The 21687-nt window shown below is 41.5% G+C and overlaps 1 protein-coding gene across 1 annotated transcript; it reads right to left on the bottom strand.

Moving 5' to 3' along the window:
* Positions 1-1719: 1719 nt before the first annotated feature.
* thbs4b (thrombospondin 4b) lies at positions 1720-21046 on the bottom strand. Its single transcript, XM_031860004.1, has 22 exons — positions 16712-21046; positions 13309-13506; positions 12569-12819; positions 12350-12452; positions 12090-12172; positions 11936-11987; positions 11662-11813; positions 10535-10672; positions 9840-9914; positions 9577-9729; positions 9318-9422; positions 9118-9225; positions 8507-8666; positions 7176-7294; positions 6600-6652; positions 6286-6479; positions 4998-5176; positions 3814-3862; positions 3531-3727; positions 3188-3360; positions 2877-3016; positions 1720-2603 (listed from the first exon to the last, which is right to left on the bottom strand). Exons 1-22 carry the CDS (start codon positions 16788-16790, stop codon positions 2545-2547), a joined length of 2820 nt encoding a protein of 939 aa, XP_031715864.1. The 5' UTR covers positions 16791-21046; the 3' UTR covers positions 1720-2544.
* Between the last annotated feature and the right edge of the window lie 641 nt (positions 21047-21687).

The following is a 21687-nucleotide window of genomic DNA, read 5'->3' as shown; positions in this document are numbered from 1 at the left end:
CTCTCTGTTACGTTGTGACTGCAGAGCCTCTTTGAGCTCAAAATGTTTGAAAACTGTGAGGAGTGTGGTGGGGCAGTAAGGGGGCCTTGACTGGTTCTACTGGGACAGCGAAGCGGATTGGACTGTTTAATATGCATGGAGAACAACGAGGAGAGAAGGTGAACCGAGAGCAGGTCATGGAGGACTCTGCAGTGCTTATAACACTCACAGAGAGAAGTTCATGCAGACCTGTGAGTGCAACACCAAACTCTTAATGTCGTTGTAACTCTCTCCAAACTACATCAACATTGCAACGTAGCATTGTGTTTGCAAAGACTGCAGCTCTCTTTTTGCTTTAATGTGTTCATGGTTGCAGCCGCTGAAGTATGTATTGTCTCTGTTGTCTCCCATCATGATGTTTTATTCTGCTGTGAATTCTATGAGAAGTGTCCGGTTGTTTACTTTATGCAGCTTAATGATGCTTGTTGAACCCTTGACATGCTAATGCACTTTACTTTTAATAGGTCTATCATGTTACATTGTCATCATTCTAGAAATGAAACGGAACATTTAGTCTGAGTAACTCACCTACCGTTTACATTTATCTCAGTATATTTTTAGTTAGTAGCAGTAATAGCTTAATTTGTTGTAATTTTACTTTAGTACAATATTCTAGTAAACTATTCTCTGTACACATCTGCATGTTGGTACAGCTCATGAAAAGGCAAATTATGCAAAACAAATTTTAAGTAAACTCAACTTTCGACCTGATAATATCACATATTGTTATCAGCCCTTCTTCTTTTTATTTTTATAAACAGATAAATTCTCGCCTCCTTGCACACAAACTAAGTGTGAACATAAGTCCCTTCTCCCCTCAGGTGGGAACAACTCCAACCGAGAAATTTGAGATAAACTCTAAACTTCACTGTCAGTTTGTCACATCGTTTTATATTATTTTAATAATAATAAAATAAAGGTTTTTAAAGGAGTGATCAAAGCAGATTTCCGGAAGAGGTTCCCATTGTGAGCGTCAACCTCCCCAGTGCCAGTTCTCTGCATGAAAGCCTGGGTGTGCTTCTGTTGTTGAGTGAGCGGTGAACCTCTTGATCTCTCAGCTCTGTCTGCAGCCTCTTTCCTTCTATGCCACAATACTTCTGAAGAATCAAATATAGACGCTACTGAACTCAGCTCCGCCAGAACTTTTGTGATTAAATATAAACCTCTCTCTATATATATATATATATATATATATCACCTGTTATGCAACCATGCATGTGTCCAGAGGGCGTTCAGACCATGGTGCTTTTATCTTCCAAACATCATATGGCTGGGGCTTTGCAAATCTTGATTTCTTGATTATTGTTTTATCTTTTTTCTATTGTGTTGTTTCCTTTGTTTGAGCATTTTGATGAGGCCCATGGGAGTTTCTTTTTTAACTCTCTGTACTACAGACTGCTGCTGTGGCTTACGAAGTCTTGACTACCAGGTGCAGGGCCTGTGCTTATTCATTAGGATATATATATATATATATATATATATATATATATATGTATATGTGATTTTATCCAAATTGAGTTTTACAAAGTCCAGCCAAAGTATTTCCTGCTCAAGCTAAACCGTGGCCTTTGTTTCTAGAGTTTCAACCGAGAACGTGCCAATCCTCTGGGGAAGTAGAGGTTATTTTCATGCATTCAATTGGTTTATTTGTTGTATGCATGCACAGTATGTGTGGTTATGTGGTGTCTTTTAACACATCTAATCATCAAAACATGTCAACATTTTAAAGGAAAAATAAGAATGAGCGTGTTCAACATCGATGTACTTTAAAGCCCTTTTATTTTGACCAGGATCGTGACTACATAGATATGAAATGATCAAGATGTCAAGGACCAAATGATGGAGAGAGAACACATGGTTAAACTGAGCTTTAAGTTAATCTTCTACAGTAAGTGAGGCAAGGCACAGTCTGACATTTGAGTCATACAAAACTTGGTGTCCTCTTTACAAACGTAGTAGAAATACCACTCTGATAAACAAATACAACCAGTTTATGATCAAAATGTAACATCAGTATGAGGCTGATCCGAAGCGGTAACTTTCCTTCCACTTGTTTGAACAATTTTATCATGCTACACATAAGCTAAAATCTCCCGTGTGGAAGCAAAATACTGTTTAAAAATTATAATAATGTTCCCTTTATTTTGAAAATATATGGAAACTGTCCATTATTGACCATATTTTGCATTTTGTAATTTGATGTGACATGTTTTCGTTGTATTTATGTCATATCACATAGCATCATTTTCAGTAAAAATCATTATAACTTATAACCTTCAGCATAATGAGCTCAACTGGATTCATTAAGAGATAATCAAACAGTAAAAACACAATCGGGTAACAGAAAGAGACATGATAATATGCACATACAGTACGGAGATTGTGGTCATATATGCACTGAAACTGTACACATCAATACACAGACAGACAGACACACACTCACACATTCACACATTCACACACAAGCAGTCTTTAGAGATCTGGCGTCATGTTTTTCTGTCGACTTTAGAGTGAGTCGACGCCGTGCTGAGTGCTGAACTCCTGGAAATCCTCTGGGATGGTGTCTGTGGAAGTGAGAAGTCGGGTATCATGAGATGAGCTCAGAATCTAAAGCCAAAACGAGGCCAAACCAATTCTATTCACAGCTGTAGTCTGCAACAACAACATCAAATCTCAATCTAAAATCACTTTCCAGACACAAGCGATGAAAGACCGTAAGAAGATATGTATTAGAAACAAACCTCAAGACAATTGCTCCATAGCATGCAATCACGGTATTTCAAAATATATAAAAATAATAGAATATGTGGATTTGTGATTAAGTGTTCCTTCCTTACCATTGCAGCGGTATTTCAAATTGGACCAGATGATGTTTTCCTGAGAGAAACAGAACACACCGAGTCGTCCTCCTCTCATGGTCGTGTCAATTGTCACGCCAGAGTCGGCCACCAGCTCAGTTCCTTCATAGAACCGCGCCCTAAACAAAACACACGATTCAAATAAATAATCTACGTTCCACTCTCAACACTTTGGGGAAATATGCTTATTCACTTGCTTGCTGAGAGTTAGATGGAGCAACAATTAAGGGTTTTTTAAGGTGCTTTCATGTAATCAATATTGAGATTGTCCGGAACACGTTTGGTCGTACCTGATGTATCCAACCTGTGGGCGATGCTGCAGGTACCAACGGTAGGACACCTTGTCCTTCCAGCCTACATTCCTGGGGTCCTTCCACAGCAGACGCACCTGGTCGTTGGTGTCTCCCGTGTGCCACAGCGAGTTTCTCAAGTGCTCCCCGGGGCCCGATTTAGACTTCACAGCCTGATGAACAGCGACAGATAACAGAGAGAAGTAAGGGGTAGAGAAAGAGAGAGAGAGAGAGAGAGAGAGAGAGAGAGAGAGAGGAAGAAATGTGGAAAATATGTCGAGGGATTAAAAATAGGATGAGCACGAATCTACTGCCTGGGGGAGTTGATGACTTGTGCTTTCACCTTAAGTTGGATGCCGGGCTCAGCCACAGCTCTGAAGGGTGTTGCCTGCCAGTAGGTCTGTTCAGTCTGCTTCCACATCACCACGTAGAAGGAGGACGAGTCCTGGTAGCCAAAGATGAAGCCGGCGTAGTCGTCGTCGGTCACTGTATTTACGTGAAATGTTCCTTCAAAGTCCACTCCACTGAAAGCAGTGTAACCTGACAACAGAAATCAGTATATTACTTATATTCAAACATTGTGCATTTGATTCACTGATATTCAACACAGAGGAAATACTTCTTACCAACAGCAAGTCCTGGGTCACTATTCATGGTCTGGACAATTTCCATTCCCTGTGTGAGGAAGAGTTGTTAATAAGGCATTTTGCACCCTGATGCCTTCATTTGCTGCAACTTCATATTTTCGGTTACAATTTGTTTTACATGAACTGCATTTTGGTAATGGAGTAAACCTGCTAATGCTGTCCAATATTTACTCTCTTTTACCTCTGTTTTTGGTCTCTACCAACTCCTGAGGGAAATATCTGGCTCTTTAGCTACTCGTGTTTGAGAGTCATACTAGACATGCTGAAGACAGATGTGTTGCTGTGGTCAGTGGGACACACTTAATCAGCAAACATTTAAAAAGACTCCAAGGCATATGCACAGGTTTTATTTGATATTTCAGTACACTCTAACCACAACTGCTTGTCCAGATGTTAAATGACATGGAAGTATATCATTTTATTGTCAATATTTGATTTTGTCTTTCATAACAATCCGTTCCCAACAGGTAAAGGTCAATGGCTCCCTCTCAAAGGTCCAACACTGTAGTACAGGGGTACCACATGGCTGTGTTAGCTCACCCATCCTATTCACACTGTACACAAATGAATGCAGAAGCAGACAGCCAAATAATTACATCAGATTTTCAGATGATACAGCTATATTAAGTCTGCTGCTGGAGATTGCCACTTTTAAAGACTGGTGTGACAGCCACCACCTCATTTTTAACGGTAATACCAAAAGACAGAGGAAATTATATTTGAGAGATGTGGGAGCTCGTGGCCCCGTAATCATTGGTGACAGTGCAATTGAGCAGGTGTGCTCCTATAAGTACTCGGGAATACAAATGGACAATGAATTAAATTAGAGTGTCCACTTTGATTATCCGTGTGCTAGGCTGGCTCAGAGGCTTTCTCTGCAGACTCAGACTGAACTGAGATCATGTCAACATTGAACGACGCTGTGCTGGAAAGCATCATTAAATATGGTATGGCACCTCACAGTTAAAAATCAAGAATCAACAACACGGTTAAACGAGGCACTGTTGTATATTGTCTTGTGTAGTTTGTCTTCGTGGTACGATTTCACGCAGCACTATTCACATTTCTTATTGTTATTGGTTCTACTGTTAAGATAAAAATATCGATCATTGCTGCTTTAACTTGTACATGGAGAGGGAATTTTCAGCTTTTAGTAATCTCACCTGGTTCAGAACAACCCAGTTGGGGTCGATCTGGGCGTCGCCCTCAGGGTCCAGCACCACCGTCTGAAAGGCCCTGAAGTCAGTCAAGGTGACCTCAGCATTCTCAGGACAGTTGTCGATCCTGTCAATCACTTTGTCCTGGTCAAAGTCAGACTCGCACACGTCTCCAACTCCATCATCTGAGGGACAACAGAGAGGAGATTTAGACTTAAATTAAAGTAAGAAAGACCGTGAGTCATTGTTCCAATAGGTCAGAGGTGCAGAGACTTGTTAACAGTTTTTGATTACACACACTAGCAAAGATTGTGTTGTGTCATTTATTCAAAGTAATGAGCTCCTTTTAAATCCTTTTTAAACCAGTGTGTTTCCTGCGTTGTCACAATGAGGAGATTTCAGACTGGCTTAAGCAAAAATGTCAAAAAGGTGAATGTAAAACATCCCCAAATGTCCTTTCTTAAGGGGCTATTCACATTTCAAGCAAAAGAGCAAGGCTGTATGTTGCATTGGTTTAATATAGATGGATTATATCTCTCTAGTCTGCACCCTGCTGTGTGGGTTCAGCATTAGAGTTGCTGTGTTTGCCATGGTTAAAAAAGTGCCATGCTGTAGTTTCTCTACTCGGTGGTGTTCGTTTCTTGTAGTGGCATGTGCAGTTCTGATATGGATTATTAAATGGAAGGAAATATGTTGATGCACTTTTATCACTGTGAATGTGCAACAGCTGCAACGACGTCAAGAAGGTCCGACTTGGCGGTTCTTGGCATAAAAGCTTCATTCTGTGTCAATGATTGAATTGATGCTCAATCGGGCAAATGCGTGAATGTCTTGTGTGCATCTTGTAAAACATTTGGACTCAGTAAATACACTTTTTGTGTTTTGTTATATTCCAAAATGTTGGCTCCAACTTACATCACTTGACTCCCTGACTGCCAACAACAGCTGAATTGACTTGATTTGAATTGACACTCCAGAGGGCATTTTCTACACAGAAAATGTCCCAATGAGTCACCAATGGGTGCAAGCTTTTACCCAACAAAAATGCCACTCAATGTGCTCACAGTTGCTTTTGTTTGATCTGCGTTGGTGTGAAACTGGGGACCAAAATAGCTTTCAAAGGAAAGTCGGGGAACAGTTCAGGGAGAATGTGGAGATGAAATTATGAACATTTATCTGATCACCATGCTGGTTTTCAGCCAAATATATCAACAATCATATCTGATTATTACTGTAAACTGATTTGACTGTGTGGTATATGAGGAGGTGCGATGTATTTTAGACCATCGCTCACCGTTGTCGTCGATCTGGTCAGGATTTGGTACCAGCCGGCAGTTGTCTGGTCCCGGTGGCAGAGTGTCAGGGATCCCATCGTTGTCGTCGTCATCGTCACACTCGTCACCCAGCCCGTCTTTGTCACTGTCCAGCTGGGAGCTATTTATTACGAATGGGCAATTATCCTTGGTGTCCTGGTGACCGTCGCCATCACTACAAGGGAAAGTGACACGATCGCATGACGTGAAAAAAGGCTGTAGGACTAGCAGTAGTAGAAACAGCAGTTCAGATATCTGCAAGAACACAACATGAAGACTGTGACAATATCGTTACCTGTCTTGGTTTGTGTCACAGGAGTCTCCAACCAGGTCGTGGTCAACATCAGACTGAAACAGGAGCAGAGAGTTCACTAAAAACACCATTTCTTTTACACTTGAGAGACTCTGATCCTTTACATTAGTGAAAGTAACAAAGGTCCTGCATTTAAAATCTTACTTAAGTAAATTTATACAAATTTGTACTCACTTTTCAGACTTCTCTATTTTTTTGTTTGTGAAATTTTGCAAACTTTTACCCCTTTGGGTATCAAACGATTATTTAAAGGAAACCAGCTGAGAAGTTTAAAGGGGAATTTGTGAATACAACAACTCCTATACATCTGAAACACGTCCAGGAATCCCAAAGAGACACAATTTGTCATTTGAGCCACTGTTTAATCTTTAACAATGTGCTGTATTTCATAAACTTATTATATATTTTGTTGAATCTTAATCCCAAAGTAACCAGTAACTTAAGCTGCAAGATTTCAATATTTCCCACAAATTGTACTTGAGTACTTGAGTAGATGTACTCCGTTACTTTCCACCACAGCTATCCGTCCCTCCATCCCTCTATCTGGCTCTGACTGACCTGGTTTGGGTTGGGGATGTCGGGGCAGCTGTCGCAGGCGTCTCCCACTCCGTCTCCGTCCCGGTCCAGCTGGTCTCTGTTTTGGACAAGCTGGCAATTGTCCAGAAAGTTCTTCAGGCCTATGCTCGCCAGTCAACAGGAGGAGATGGTGTTATTTAGTGTTATTTATTTAGTGTTATTCAGTCTGACTCCTTCTCAGCAGGGAAAATATAGTATTGTCATGAATGACATATTCGGAGGTGGCAAGTACAGATAGATAATATTGTGCTGTAGTAGAATAAATACTCTTCTCATTGTCCCTTTTTCTGAACTCTCACAAAAGATATAAGTGAATTTCTATGATTCTGTGACAATAAGTCGATTGACAGAATATTTACCAACAACAATTCTGATAATAAATCCAAAAATACCCAAAAATATTTCGTTCCAGTTTACTAATTTTAGGAATTGGGGAATCTTATGTGTTAGTAAATTGATTTTACTCCGGCTTTTGGACCATTGGTCAGACAAAACAAGCTTTTTGAAGATTTCAACTTGCCCTATCATAAAAGAAACCAAGTTACTGCCCAGTGGAAATATTAACAAATATGGATGTTGCCAATATGAAAGAATGATTACATGGATACATAATGAGATATTAACTTTATCTATTTGAATTGAGTTTTGATCTCTAAAATCAAAGTGATGCATTAAAGTAACCAAGTCTGTCGTTGTCTCGACAAACTCTCTCACACTTAGTGAAGTCAATCAGTGAATTTATATTTGATTACTGAATGCATATCAAAAATGTAGACATTACATCCATACTACTGTTTGAACTATATCGACTGAATAATTATATGGCATGGTACTTGTAATTCCACCACTAGGTTGCACTGTTGTATTTGCTATGAAGGTGAACGCCAGTTTGTGTTCAGATGCTATTTCTTATTCATCGCAGGGAGGCAGCAGCAGCCCCACTAATGCATAAAGGTCAAGCAGCAGCAATAGAGGAGAAACCATCTTCTCTCCCGTGGGGTTTTCTGAGGTGTAGTCATGCTGGTGAATGATCAAAGCTTGTGTTCGCTCAGGGGTCAGACTGCTTTTGGCCTTAACTTTTTTTTTTTGCAGTGCTGTTTGTTATGCCTCAGCTGGCTTACAAAAACATCCATACAACTGTATTTTTTTACAACATGATTAAGAGAGATGTGTACTGTACAATCTGCATTATTTAATGTAAGAGCAGGGTGTAAATGTGAAGGAAGGAACAGAATAATACGTTTAAACGGAGAGTGCCTTCAGTGCTGGTTATATAAGCACGAGCATCGGTGTTATTTTATTTATCTCCATACCGTCTCCATCCATATCATCATCGCAGGCATCCCCTTTGCCGTCGCTGTCGGTGTCCCTCTGGTCCGGGTTCTCCACCGTGCGACAGTTATCACAGGTGTCCCCGTGGCTGTCCTTATCGCTGTTCCTCTGGTCCACGTTGGCCTTCAACCTGCAGTTGTCCTGAGACAGACGGAGAACACAAAGGCCCCATTCACAGCACATGTATTTGTTTTCAGTGGACAAGCTTGCATGTGCATGCATGTTTTTGTACGGATTAATAAAACTATATATATGTATCGTATTAGTTATGAATAACAGAGCTAGGTTAGCTGTTTTTCTCTGCTTTCAGTTGTTATGCTAAGCTAAGCTATCACTCAGGTCCTTAATTGTAGTAATGTGTTACTGTTTTTCTTTTTTTTTACACGATTGAAACACCTTTGGGTTTTTGGACTGTTGGTTGGACAAACCAAGCTAATTAAAGACATCACACGAAGCTTGTGGAAACTGTGATGTGCATATACATTTTTGGCGTAATACAGACTAAATTAATCGATGAATCTGAAAAAATAACCAACAGATTAATCAATAAATTGCATGCTTGCATGCATTTGTTAAAAACATTAACACCTACCTGCTCGTTTGGTATACCATCACCATCGGCATCGTCGTCACAGGCATCTCCATAGCCATCCCTGTCTGCATCCTCTTGACCGGAGTTAGGGACGAAGATGCAGTTATCCTGTGAAGACATGTTGCAATATAAAAAAAAAAGTTAAATAAGGCCTGAAAGGCATCAACGTTGCATTTGCTGACAATTTGCACCATGGTTACCTTTTTACAGCTCGCATCTTTGCATTTGAGTTTGTCATCTGGGTATCCGTCAATGTCGGTATCCTTCCCACACAGGAATCCGTTACCGGCCCAGCCAATTCCACACTGACGAGACAAAGGAAACTCAGACGACATGTATGTGGGGTTGTGCTTATGTGCAGTTTGTGTGTGCAGGTAGTAAATGTGTGTGTGTGTGTGTGTGTGCGTGTGTGTGTGTGTGCGTGTGTGTGTGTGGGGGGGGGGAAGTGTGGAATCCTACCAGACAATGGACTGACCCGTCCCTCTCTGCGATACACTGGGCGTTGTTATCGCAGGGGTTGGTCAGGCTGTTACCACAGCTGATCTCTGGCTTACAGCCCTTCACTTGATCCCCTGTGAAACCTGTGTTACAGCTGCCGCATTGATACGAGCCCTGTGCAGGAATGAGGACATCTAGTTTCTTTGGACAGCCACTTCAATGAAATAAATGTCTTACATGAGCCATGTGTGTGATATTGGGATAATATTCTACAGTGGTCTTACCACAGAGTTGTAACAGACGGAGTTTGCGGCGCAGCCGTTGTTGGGCTCTTTACATTCGTCAACGTCGTCACAGACCTGAAATGATGAATGTAAGATGTGAATTCATCCAAAGCTTTGTTTTAATGACAATTTACATTATTTCCCTTTTTTATGATTTCAAGGTTCCAATAATTACTGCATAAAATACACAATAAACAGCTGTGGAAATTAAGTACATTTAAGTACTGTTCTTTCGTACAATTTTAAGGTACTTATATACTTCTGCTCAACTTCATTCCAGAGGGTAATTGTTTATTATCTGATGATATAATAGGAAGCTGTTCCAGGTTCTTCTTCTGTATCCGTTTTGATCATCAGATAGATCCTACATTGGATTGCAAAACTACAATACCTGTCCTCAGTACTTCATTATAACTTAACATACACTAGCTATTTTGTAGCTACATTGTCCTCATATAGGTCACCAGTAAATATGTTATTGATCCAATATGCACGAATTAATTACACCATAATTTTACAGCTGTAATCTAAAGCATTGTATTCTCTTGTAGCACAAAAGCATGGAAAACTCTTTTCATAATGATATTTGATGTCGTTGATTGATGCTGTAATTTGCATGCATCCTTATTTTTTTTATTTTTTTATTCTAGTCTCATTTTGTATTTGTGTCTCCCATATTTTATTCACTCTTTTACCTGTTTGTTGGTCTGGGCATACAAAATGCCCACACCCTCCACTGCCAGGCCGGTGAAGCCCAGCGGACAGGCGTCGCAGCGGAAGCCCGGGGCAGTGTTCACACACTTCACTCCAGGGAAGCAGGGGTTAAACTGACACTGCAGGAAGGAAGGAGGACATGAGCTCTGTTGAAGCTGAAAAATGTATATGGTTCTCACTGGGCTTCTCCCCAAAAGCTTTTAGTTTTGACGACACTTTTGCTCATGCAAAAAAGAGAATGCTGAAGGGGCCAGTCCTTATAAAAAGAGGTCAGTGCAAACACGAGAAGACAGACAGGCAAACACACACGCACATATCTTTGTGCTTCTATCCTTATGAGGACCTCATTAAAAGTCGTGCCTTAACTTGAACTGAATTCCCAAACTTGTACCTGTGGCTTTCATTCCTAAACCCCATTCTACCACATTAGCTTCTGTGGAGTTTCATGTTATGTCTCACCTAATTATCTGTCACCTCTCTGCTGCTTCACATGGAAGGATGAGCTAGGCTGTTCAATGCTGGAGGAAGGCAGAGTGGAAATGCTACATGCCATGCAAATGAATACAGATGGCTGGAATCAACCCAAAAAATGATCCTGAGACATCGGAGTAACGTTAGCAGGGTTGATATGCCTTCGGACACAACGTTTGATAACACAACGGCATGGTTTTGGCAGTTTATTTTTTCTCCTCTTCGGCTGCTAGTGCAGTGAGTTTTGGTCGTAGAGTGACGAGACTTTTATACCGTTGGAATCTGTCTCAGCTTTCATAATGATATATTGTTTGTGCGGGTAGCATTAAGTAACAAAATGCTAGCAGCATTGGCGTATTTTTGCTGTCTGCTCATTATATTGCTTGGTACTGGAGTTGTATTTCTTTAAGGTAAAAAGGTTATCCTTAGCTTTTAGCTGAGCTTCTTCCTGCTATGTGGGTATGCAGGACGAATATGTTGCTACATGTGTAACGTGTCCATCTGGTGTTTGTTTCCATATGCGCAATGGTCCCCGGTGCTGGGGGCGCTCTGTCTGGTTCAAGAGGTTTAACCATAACTACAGTCTTTACCATGGAGATCAATAAATAGCCCTAAAATACAAGAACCTGAGCCTTACCTCGTCCACATCATCACAGTTGAAACCATCCCCAGTGTAGCCGTCAGGACACGGTCCACACTCGACACCATACGCTGTCTCTATACACATATCATTACGGAAACAGACACCTGCGGCACACCTTGGTTTCACCACCTCAGTACCACCCAGACCTTTAAACAACAGAGGTAAAAAAATAATCATTTAATTCATCATCTGCAATTTTATTTAGTTTGTCCAACAATCCAAAATTATTCATTAAGCATGGTATTTAAAGGTGAGTGATATGACTTACCACAAGCCTGACACTCTGAAATGGTGTTTCTGAGAAATGAGGTCTCTTTGACCTGGAAAAACATAAAAACAAGTTTATATGCAGTCAGGCAAGCTGTCGGGGAGGTCAGGGGTGGGGAAGCAGAGGCCTCAGAGGAGCCGTTCGTGGTAGTTACCTGCTGAATGAGGACGTCTTTCAGCTCATTTATCACCTTGGTTAAGTCCAGCATTTGATTGGACAGCTGCTTCGTGTTGACCCCTAAGAGAAAAGGACTGTTATTTTGTTAAACTGAAGAAGAGGTGGGGGATTCTCTGAGCCTGTTCTCAACCCACTCCGACAAACACTGAGTGTTGTTTTTTCCTAAGGCTGGGATTGTTCTCCTGAGGAATATTTGGCCGTCTCTGTGGACATTTGCTTCCACAGAAAGAATCTTACCCAGAGTTTGGACGGAGTCTCTTTGTTGGAAGTGGCAGTCTTGTAGTGCCGCAACATTCTCAAATGTGTCCCCAACCACCAGCTTGAGCTCGTCTAAACTCTCCTGTTAGAATAAAACGGGTCAAAGTGAACATCTAAGACATTTGGAAACCTCTGGATTAATTATTGGGACGGAACCATATTCATTATTGTATGTAAATACTGTAAGCGAGGGGTCACCTGATCCCTGGCTTGCATGGTCTTCAGCTCCACCATACCGTAGCCTGCTGGCAAACCTTGGAAGGCAGCAGGGAGATCCCTGACCGTCTCCACCAGCTTGCAGTCCAGATGCAGCTCCACCCCGCCCGGCCCGGGCTGCTGCATCCCCTTCAGGTGGAACAACAGTCGGTGTTGTTGGCCGTCTGCCAGGACCAGGTTGTTGAAGGTTACTGAGCTCATCCTCTTGTCACTCCGCAGGTAGCGTAACACAGCTTTTAGAGGACAGAGTAAGGAGGGGAAGCGGTGGTGGCAAGGAAGAGATAATGGGGAGAAATAGAGGAGGATTTACAAGGTGCTTTTACTGTAAAGGGTTGATTCATCCAAATTACAACAAGACTAAGTCTACAGCCATGACATATAGCGGCTCTGTGAGGCTGTACTGATGCACAGCTTTGCTTTGAACAAAATGGTAACATCAGCATGCTGACAGTGACGATGCTAACATGCAGATTTTAAGCGGGTATAATGTTTACCACGTTCAACGTCTTAGTGTAGCATGCAAACATTTGCTAAGTAGTACCTGTAAAACCAAAGCAATCAGCTGAAATATGAGAAAATGCTCCACAGAAGTGAGAGGAACGACAGAAATACTTCTCTGTGGGCTCCTCATTATAAGGGACTCCTTTTTCTTTTAACACATAAATACAACAAGGTTGAGTGCAGCTTAAAATGGAACCACGGCCTCTTTCATGGTCTCCTACCTCTGTTGAGCTTCCCCATCACAGTGAACTCAAAGTACTTGCTGTTGTCCCGGGGGTTGTACAGGGAAAACAAACTGGTTCCGGTCTTGGGCTGCAACTTGAAGGAGGTTAGGATGAAAGCCTCGTGCACCCCTTGCTCGACCAGACCCCCCTGCAGCAGGTCTGGCAGGCAATCAGGCGAGGTGAGCAGATCATAGACTGTTGACAGGGATGGGAAAAGAGAGAAGCGGTAATGCACATGAGTAATGGATGATGAGATATGAATATTTACAACCTGCAGCCGCTCCGATCCCTGAGTAAACACATCCTGAGTCGACGAAGTGAAGATGATGATGATGATGTTGACCCAGTGTTTGTTGCTCTTGCGAGACGCTGTGTCAATCAGTCAGCACTGACTTGGCAGGCAGAGTTGGCTCAGAGAAATCAGAAATATTTGGATTTCGAAGCAAATCAGAGCAATGTACTGTGACGGCTAGGTGTTTGGTGTTATTATCAATATTTTGTCAGATTCCCACCAAAGCTGCTCGGCCAATAAAATCTATATGTGATTTCTCTTTTTCAGCCACAGTTCTATTCATTGTTCTCACAGGCAGAGGTATGGCAGACTTTACTGAGAAGCTGCTTAGTGGGTGTGAAAAGCCAGAAGGACACTGAACACTTGCACTCCTGGTTAGAGTCCTCCTTTTAATAAAGTGACTTGGGAGCTGGGCTCCCCATGAGAGGATATGCAGTGAATCTCTAGTCCGCCATCTGCACGCATCATGAATACACAAGGACCCTAAAAGCAGTCTGCAAGGCCCACAGTCATGAGGGAGCAAAATTGCTCCCAAATGCTCCCAGAGATTAGCTATTGTCAGCCAAGATTGCGAAGCATGATCCCCAGATGACGTCTATTTTTTTCCCCTTGTAACTCTCTCCTTGTGTTTTGTTCGTCACATGCCGAATTTCAGCAAAACACAGGCCCTTTAAAAATGTTGCAGTTACATGACTGCTTACACAGTGTTGTCAACAACCACCACAAAGACGAGTCTTTTGTATTTGTGATTGCCAAGATCACCTGTTGAGTTTTACGCAAACATGTCTCTTTTTGACTCAGTGTGACTCACTGGTGCATCAAATTGACAAAGTCCAAAAATGAACAAAACAACAAGGGAACAAATGAACCTCAATGCATGTTTTTTGAGTTACTGTAACACTACAACGGCACGCACAGACACATACATAAAGCAGACAGTCCTGCTGTTCATAAATCTTCTGGACAGGAGGGCTTTGTGGGGGTCAGTGTCGTGTTACACCATCCTGAGAAAGTGCCTCATTTCCCACCCTGTTTAACCTCCGATTTCAAGCTTCATAAAACTAGTTTAGCTGAAAGCCATAAAGTAATTCAGTGTCTTGTCCTCTCCTTAACACCAGCATATATATATATATATATATCACGACTACAAAGTGCTATTAAGTGTACAAATGGTCAGCATTCTTCATTTTACTGCTCAACAAATACTTCACATTTGAGAGCTTGCATGTTGAAAGCTGTGATTTACTTTAGTTTCATGTTTAGAGGTGCCTAATCAACCATTAGTAATGATGAAGAAATGACATCGGCATGTTATTAAAATAAACAGTGAGGTCACACTTGAGACAAAAACCTTTAAACCTCCAACAACTGATTTGTTTTGGACACTTGGAAGCAGCGGAAACGAGCTGTGATTTTAGCATGACTTGGCGAACTTGTTAGCAAACAGTTGATCAGTTGAACAGTTGATACACCCAGCAATTCATGTGGAGTCATGTTTTTGATCTCCTAATCAAAAGTCCAATATTTACTCTTTTACATCTGTATTTGGTCTCCACCAACTCCTGAGGGAAATGTAGCTGCTAAATGCTCCACAATGTTCACCAGCGAGGCGCTAACTGTGTCTTGTGGGTTTTAAGAGCTCTTTCACTGAAAACAGCTGCCTGCTGCAGTCAAAAATGATGCACCGAGAGTGAACCAAAACAGTAAAGTTACGAAAGAGCTGAAATTATGATGCTCTTTAAAGCCAAGGGGACCTGCAGATTGGGCGGATAATTCTTTGTAGGTTCATCACCACGTGTGACTCCTTTGTCATTGTCATTTAATACATTGTTATTGTAGCAGTATTGATTATAGCTGCTTTAAATATGTGTTCTGTCCCTGGGCAAGGAGTCTTTGTGCCCAGCGTAGAAAGTGAGTTTTGAATTCAGTTAATCTCAGCTCCTGGTGAAGTCATCCTAAAGGACACTCTTACTGATCAATAACCCTTTACAGAGATAGAATGGCTGCTTCGTGCTACTAAAATCTTACTTACTGCAGCTTTAACCTTTCTCCTTCTGAACAATTCCAGTCATGCAGGCAATGACTCATTTGCAAGGGAAATGATAGATGATGAACTCCATTTAACTGGACTTGTTTTATACATAACATCAGGCAGCTATTGCCCAAACATTGTAGGGATTAATGGGTGCATGAAAGGTATGCCATCTATCACTGGAGTGATTTGCAAGAAGCTGATAAACTATCAACACCAATCTTTCTGCATGTCGTCTGCAGCTTGGTTTGTGTGTGACCTTGAATGCATTTCAGTGCGACTGAGAGAGAGAGAGAGAGAGAGAGAGAGAGAGAGAGAGAGAGAGAGAGAGAGAGAGAGAGAGAGAGAGAGAGGAGAGTTTGTGCGTATGTGTGACTTGAAGTTCAATATTGCTCCCAGATCACCTCTGATTGTTCCCATGTGTGTGACCGAGCTGGGACTTTGTTTGAATTAATATGAGCCAGAAAGCAGAACCTCCTGAAGCTGAAGTAATCAAGCAAATCTGTCTGGATGGATATGAAAAGCAGAGTGATTTTACTTTAGCAGAAAGATATCTGCTTTTATTCTTTATCTTTGCCTTCTTCCTCTCGCAAACACACAAATGCATTCGGCTGCCTCCTCTCTTCTTGAGCTGACGGGATATTTAGCATTTTATTCATACCTCAGTGAGTATCATACACCATGTCTAATCCTTTGTGTTCTTTATGCATATGATATTCTCTTTCACAGTGTCTGCTTTATCCATTATGCATTGAACTCATACATAGTGTGTTAGAATACCCAGTGCTGGAGCCATTAAATCTTTTTTGACAGATAATGAAAACAGACAGAGCCAGGAAGTCAGAAAAATGTGGCATTCAAATAGAATCAAAGACATTTATCTTTGTGTGTGTCTAGTTAAAATGTAAACGGAGAACCTGCAATGATATTTTATTTCTTGAATTGCTGTCATCCCCAGCAGCAGCTATAGTTGTAATCGGTTATTGCCAATCAATAACACATTTTGTTAAAATCGTAACGACGTTTAAATATCTGATATGAAAAGGAAATTATAGAAAACTTCAAACAACACTCACCTAAAGCCTGGGCTTCCACGTGTAAGCTCAGTTTTAATAGCAGCTGCGAGGCCAGAATCAGGGCTGTCCACACACCCATTTTGTCCTTCCAGCTGGTCCCTGATCAGCACTGTCTCTGTAGTGACTTATCAATATGTGACACGCAGTTTCACGTATGTCTGCTCCTGCTGTGAGTGGTGCCTTTTGTGTCCTTGCCTCCTTTTTTGAATCAGAAGTGAGACAAGACTGTCATGGTGAGCCTGATAGAAGCTGCTGTTTTTGTGTGTGTGTCTGAATTGGTCTGGGAATGTGAAGATCGAAGGAGTCTTACTAAGGGAGGAGCTTCAGGGCCAGAACCTGCTTTTAAAACCTTCCTCAGACGGCCCCATGTAGAGAAGGAGTGACCTGGAGAATCTCTTTGCATTGGCTCCTGCTGGCTGCTGCCATTTCCCACAGGCTCTTAGACAAATATGCTGAACGCGATTAATCCAGCCTAGGAACCCATGTTTGGCCACTGACATCATTTTTCAACTCAAATTGAGCTTTTTGACTCTTGAGTTCATGCTTAAGGTGAATTAAAAAAAATTAAAAAAGTTTCCCACTTCCAGCAATTAGACTTTGAGAATTTATTTCACTTTCCTTCCAGGGATCAGATGTGACACCTTCCCCATGTTACCATCGTAATCCTCCTCATTCCCCGGGCAAAGTCAGGAAATGAGCGTTCCGCAGCCCGCACCTTAACAAGCCGTGTTAACCGGCCAGCAAAGCTTCAGAGCTGGCTCTCGCGGCCTCCAGCTCGTCAGCAAGTCTGGCACCATGCAAGTTGCCACATTTGGCAGAGATGAGGAGGCTTGGGTCTTAATGATTGTTTGTTTTTTCATTCCTCTACTGGTGTTGCATCTTATTTTCAACCCAACAGGGCCTTATTCCATGATTTAAGAAACTGCCATTGAGCATAAAAAAATACTGAATCTGTAATGATGTTTCACTAAATCAATAAAAGCCAAGTTTCAGTGGCTGCCAGATGATGTTCCCACTTAAAAGGACAAACACAAGTATCTATAGCAACAAACGGCAGCAAATGAGTCATAGTTTCCATACGTCTACCGCAGGTGTTCCTTGTGGTTAGTCTGTACACCGCTGCTCCGGTATTTTGTTGTCTACCGATATGGATTCTAGCCAGTCGGCAGCAGGACACCCAGAGTTTTATCTGCCATCTGATTGGTTTTTAGAAGGAGCCTTTGCAGGCGTTTTGGTTCTGGATCACAGAAAGCCCCACAGACCTCCATGCATGGTCTGCAGCTGCGATCAGGAGCTCAATAGACCTGGGCAGAGTCACATCATGGTGCGGTTAATGAGGTCAGACAGTGAACGCTGCAGCTGGCTCGGACATAAAACCAAACCCCAAATGTCTCTGACACCATCTCTGGACTATTTTCGTTCGTGATACCAATATGACCGAATCCAGAGACATTCAAACACTTCGTAACTCAGCTTCTCCTCATATGGTCCGTTGGCAAATGACCCACAATGACAACAAAATGTACTGTGTTACCAATGAAGCCGACCTGAAGCAGTAGTTTCGTTCGGCATAGCCAGACAGTAACGACTGTATGTGCTCTCAGCGGAGGTCTGACAATTAGCATTTTTCAAAACCTCTGAATCGTAGAAGAAAACAATACAAACTGGTCAGAAACAAGAATGATTAAAGGTGCATAATAGGAAGCATGTGGTGCATTAATAGCTCATTGAAGGAATGTGTCTTGTTGTAATCCACGGAATACAAAAGGAGAAACATGCTTGACCTACTAATACTTTATTAATATTATCTATTCTCATCAAATCCACCCACAGTGGAAATTCATCCTTCTATGTTTTTCTATTATGTGTGTGTCTTTCTTACCCATGTTCAAGTTCCTTATGGTGTTTTCACACTTAACCTCTTTGGTTCGGTTAAAACAAACTCAGGTTGTTCGCCCGGCTAGTACGGTTTGTTTGGGCTGGTGTGAAAGCTGTCAATCAAACTCTGTTTTTTTTTATCACAATATGTTTTTGTTTTTTAAATATTGAGCGATGTTGAGATTTCTGTCGGTCAAGCTGGACAACTTCCGGTTTAGCCTTCTACTTGAATGGGGATATAATAATTTAAATGCTTGTAGTGAAACTACTGAAGTCATTTCTCGGGGATCTTGATGCTCAAAACTATTTCTCCTTGTTTTACAGCAGTAGCAACGGAGCAGAGCCTACATTGTATTGGATATTCAAAAATGGATAAAAAAATAATATTTATTTTATCTCATTTTATCATGAAATGTTTCAACACAATTCTGTCTCCAAGCCCAACTTTGTCAGTTCATTAAGTCCATTAAAAGTGTGTGACAGCGATCCTACAGTAATAAGCCCTGGTGTGTTACTGTACAAGACACCTCTATGTGCTCCTCACGGTTCACCGTCATCTGGGAGTGCCCAAAGAGGCTTTTGTACAGCCCTGGCACTACCTTTCAGTCATTATTCATAAGATGCGGATTGATTTGCAGTCTAGTCCTACTACTAATGTTTATAATTGGATATTTATTTGTGCAGTCTTTGTGACAACATACATAAACATACACATCAGAATGGATTAAGTGCTGGATGAACTTCTGTCAGTCACCAGAATTTGATTTCCCCACTTCTAAAAAATCATTGGGAACAGGAACCGGACCAAAACTAAAATCCAACAATCTATTCTTTTGTTTTTCCCTTGGTCCTGACAAAATAAACCAAACCACCCATGTGAAAGGACCCTTAATCTAAACATTTGTCGTAATTAATTGTTGTTCTTCTTCTGGTACATTATTGTAGGATCATTTATAGAGCTCCATTGATTTAACCTCTTTAGCCCGACCGAGCAACTTCGATTTACTCGCATGCCACTGCAAGTATTTTGCTTTTCTTAGTTCTATACCATTTTTATTCTCTTGGTACACATAAGTATACAATACATTACAGAAAGAGATATAAAGAATTTAAAGAAAATAATTACATTCACCACATGAAGGTTCCTCCTCACAAGAAGTTCTTTCATGAAACGACTTACATCAGTGCCCTCGTGCTTGAGGTATCGACACAGACTTTTACAACACAGCAAACCACAGCTGGAGTTGACCATAAGTCTCCTTACTCCGGCGCTGAGTGCTTACGTGGTCATTACACTGTAGGACGCAATGTCTTACAAGCTCTCCACTGTCGTACCTGATGAAGTTATGTAACAGCAGCGAGTCAACAAGTCAGAGAGGGCTGATCCAACACCTCATTAAATCTGCAGCATCTATCAAAACCTCCACCCTGTCTGGCAGAAGGGACTCACTCCAAACCCAAAATTACAGCATTAAATCGCCTGAATATTTGGTGTTAGACAGACTGTGACTCTGAACTCAAGGCAGAGGCTTAATAAATGGACCCACATCCTGCAGCATATTTAGACTGCAAACTCTTGAGCCAAATTGGTATGTCATGGTGGATAATGCCGTCGAGTTTCCTGGAATCGTCTAACACAGCAGAGGGGCATGAATACAAATTATACATCAAATGTTATAGTACCCAAATTAATTAGAAAAAGTATTCTGAGCTAATAAGCAACAGAAAATCTTTAGAAATAAGGCACTGCTCCTGATAACTGTAGATGTATTTAGTTGTTGGCCTTGAGCTATTCAAACCAAATTTCTGCAAACATATTTGTTTGAGCTGAATGTGAGATGGACCGTTATTCTGGTTTGTGTACGATACAAACTGGATTTTTGTAAGCAGACGTCAGGAAACGAATAAAACCAATGATAGATTTTTTCAATTTCATTTACCTGACCGAACCGCCCGCCTTCACATCTCTCTGTAAAATCACTCAAAATGATCTCAGTTGTGGACGCCGTAACATAAACCTTATACACCCATTCTTGGAAAAACATGGCTCCTACGCCTGAAGATTGATGATAGGTGCACTGAGGTATTCTCAGAATAGCCTAAGTGCGATTACGGGAACATATCGTTTCCCAATGTGGTTTGAGTGTCTCACTACATTTCTCAGTATTATGCAAGGGTACGTGATGAAGGCCCCTCCGGTTGAAGTTGTTGTTGATGGTTTCGCCATGTGTAAACTGTGAGTTCAGTCTGCGACCATCTCAGACGATCCAGCTGCTCCTTCAGTCACTCACACCAGCTGGATGTGTTCACACTCACTCACTCCATCCTAATGCATGTCTCACCTACACCTCATAGTCTGGTTGCAGACTGCTGTAAATCATCTCGGATACTTGACGCTAAGTCAGCCACGCTGCAATCTCTCTGTTTTTCACAACACCGCCCCCGATGCAACCTTTTCCTATTTTTCCAAACTTTCTATCTTTCCTTTTACTTTTTTAGCCACGCTATAGCAGCATGTCTCTAGGGATGGCCATTTCAAATCACCACTTGGATCCAGACTGAAATATCTCAACAACTGTTTGATAGATTGCCATACAATTTTGCACAGACATTCATGTTCCCAAGAGGATGAATCATAATGACTTAAGTGGTCCCCTGAGTTGTCTTCTAGTGTGAGAATGAGGTTTTGCGTGAAAGGTTCCACAAAATTTGGTACAGACATTCATGTTTCCCTCAGGATGAATTGTAATAACTCCTCTGACATTTCATATCGCATGACCTCAATCATCGGGGTAAACTTTAAATTCTTCTTCATTAGTCTCAGCTGTAGTTTGTGCTTAGTGCTAATCGGCAAATGTTAGCCTGCTAAAACCGGCTAAACAAAGATGCATGCATCATCATTGCGTGCATGCTAGCAATGCTGATATTAGCATTTAGCTTACAGCCTTAATGAGCCCCAAGCATGGCTGTAGACTCTTAGGGCCAGGTTATGAATGAAAGAACTGTTTTGAATGATGTGTTGTCCGACCACATTGGAAAGTATTTATAGTTGTTCCGAAAAGCCACACTTGAAAGCGGAGTGAATTGGGCATAGAGAG

Source organism: Anarrhichthys ocellatus, unplaced genomic scaffold (assembly GCF_004355925.1).
Source record: "Anarrhichthys ocellatus isolate YVR2014 unplaced genomic scaffold, GSC_Weel_1.0 scaffold23, whole genome shotgun sequence".
Classification (NCBI taxonomy): Eukaryota; Metazoa; Chordata; class Actinopteri; order Perciformes; family Anarhichadidae; genus Anarrhichthys; species Anarrhichthys ocellatus.
This window is presented reverse-complemented; position numbering and strand designations above follow the sequence as displayed.

Coding starts and splice junctions, on each gene's coding strand:
- thbs4b (XM_031860004.1), bottom strand. CDS start 16,790: ATGGGTGTGTGGACAGCCCTGATTCTGGCCTCGCAGCTGCTATTAAAA. Junction 9,915..10,534: donor ATGCCCAGACCAACAAACAG/GTAAAAGAGTGA, acceptor TCATCATTTCAG/GTCTGTGACGACGTTGACGA. Junction 9,423..9,576: donor ACGGGTCAGTCCATTGTCTG/GTAGGATTCCAC, acceptor TTGTCTCGTCAG/TGTGGAATTGGCTGGGCCGG.